Raw genomic sequence first — 902 nt, forward strand, 5'->3', positions numbered from 1 at the left:
GTGCGCACCGCCGAGCAGTTGGTGTTGATGACACGGCCACTACCTGCCAGTCGGAGACAGGGGAAGCACGCAGGTAGAGGCTGGCACAGGAGTCAGGATGGGGCCTGTGCCCCACCTGCCCCCAAGGGCCAGGGCTCCATGTGGTTGTGTGACATGCCTGGACTCCTTGCCCGGGTCCAACCATAGCCCTAGCCCTCACGCGCTGACCCTGCTGGTGCCCCCGAGGCTGAAGCAGGCGGCCATCAGTTGGGATCTCTTAAAAGGAAACAGGACGGAGGCAGGTCGTCCTGACCTGGCCTGGAAGGGCGGATTCCCTGCTGGGGCTCCTTCAGGGGACGTGGCACTAGCCCTACGCCCCGGGAAGCAGCCAGTGTGAGAGACTGGTGGGGAGCAGAGCTTGGCTGGCAGGGCGGGCCCTCCGCAGGCCGTGTGACCTGGGCAGCGTCGTGGGCCTCCCCGGGCCTCCGGAGCCTCGACAGAGAGGGGCACCCACAGCAGCGCAGTGGCCGCGGCTCCGGGGTCTCGGGGGCCAGGTCCCGCGGGCGCCGGGGCTGGGGGACACTCACCACCCTGGAGCTCGAGCTCAGGGTCGTCCCCGTCGGTGAAGATGAACGTCTGAGGGAGAAACAATCTATGAGGCGTCGAGGGCGCTGCCCAGGCCGGGGACCGACCCGCCCCGCGCGGAGCCTCTGGGGGCCTGGGCCGGGCCTAGACCCTGGGATCCGGGGAGGGTGGGCGTGGGGCTCGCCGTTGGGGTCGGGGTCCGGCGCACCTGCCTGCGGGCCTGGGAGATCCAGGTGTGCAGCAGCAGCCGCAGGCGCGGCCCGTGGTTCTTCCGGGTGGTCTTGACGGCTATGAAGACGTCGTCGGGCCGCAGGCTGGGGGCGGCGGGCCGGGACGGA

At 70.4% G+C, this 902-nt stretch overlaps 1 protein-coding gene across 1 annotated transcript; it reads right to left on the reverse strand.

Annotated features, from left to right (window-relative positions):
- Positions 1-51: 51 nt before the first annotated feature.
- LOC108530416 (uncharacterized) lies at positions 52-899 on the reverse strand (the record flags this gene model as incomplete). Its single annotated transcript, XM_017873349.1, has 2 exons — positions 52-615; positions 773-899. Coding segments are annotated over 2 exons (547 nt in total), but the record flags the coding sequence as incomplete, so codon positions are not given.
- Positions 900-902: the final 3 nt, after the last annotated feature.

The sequence above is a fragment of the Rhinopithecus bieti genome, unplaced genomic scaffold, assembly GCF_001698545.2.
Source record: "Rhinopithecus bieti isolate Rb0 unplaced genomic scaffold, ASM169854v2 scaffold_8345, whole genome shotgun sequence".
Taxonomy (NCBI): domain Eukaryota; kingdom Metazoa; phylum Chordata; class Mammalia; order Primates; family Cercopithecidae; genus Rhinopithecus; species Rhinopithecus bieti.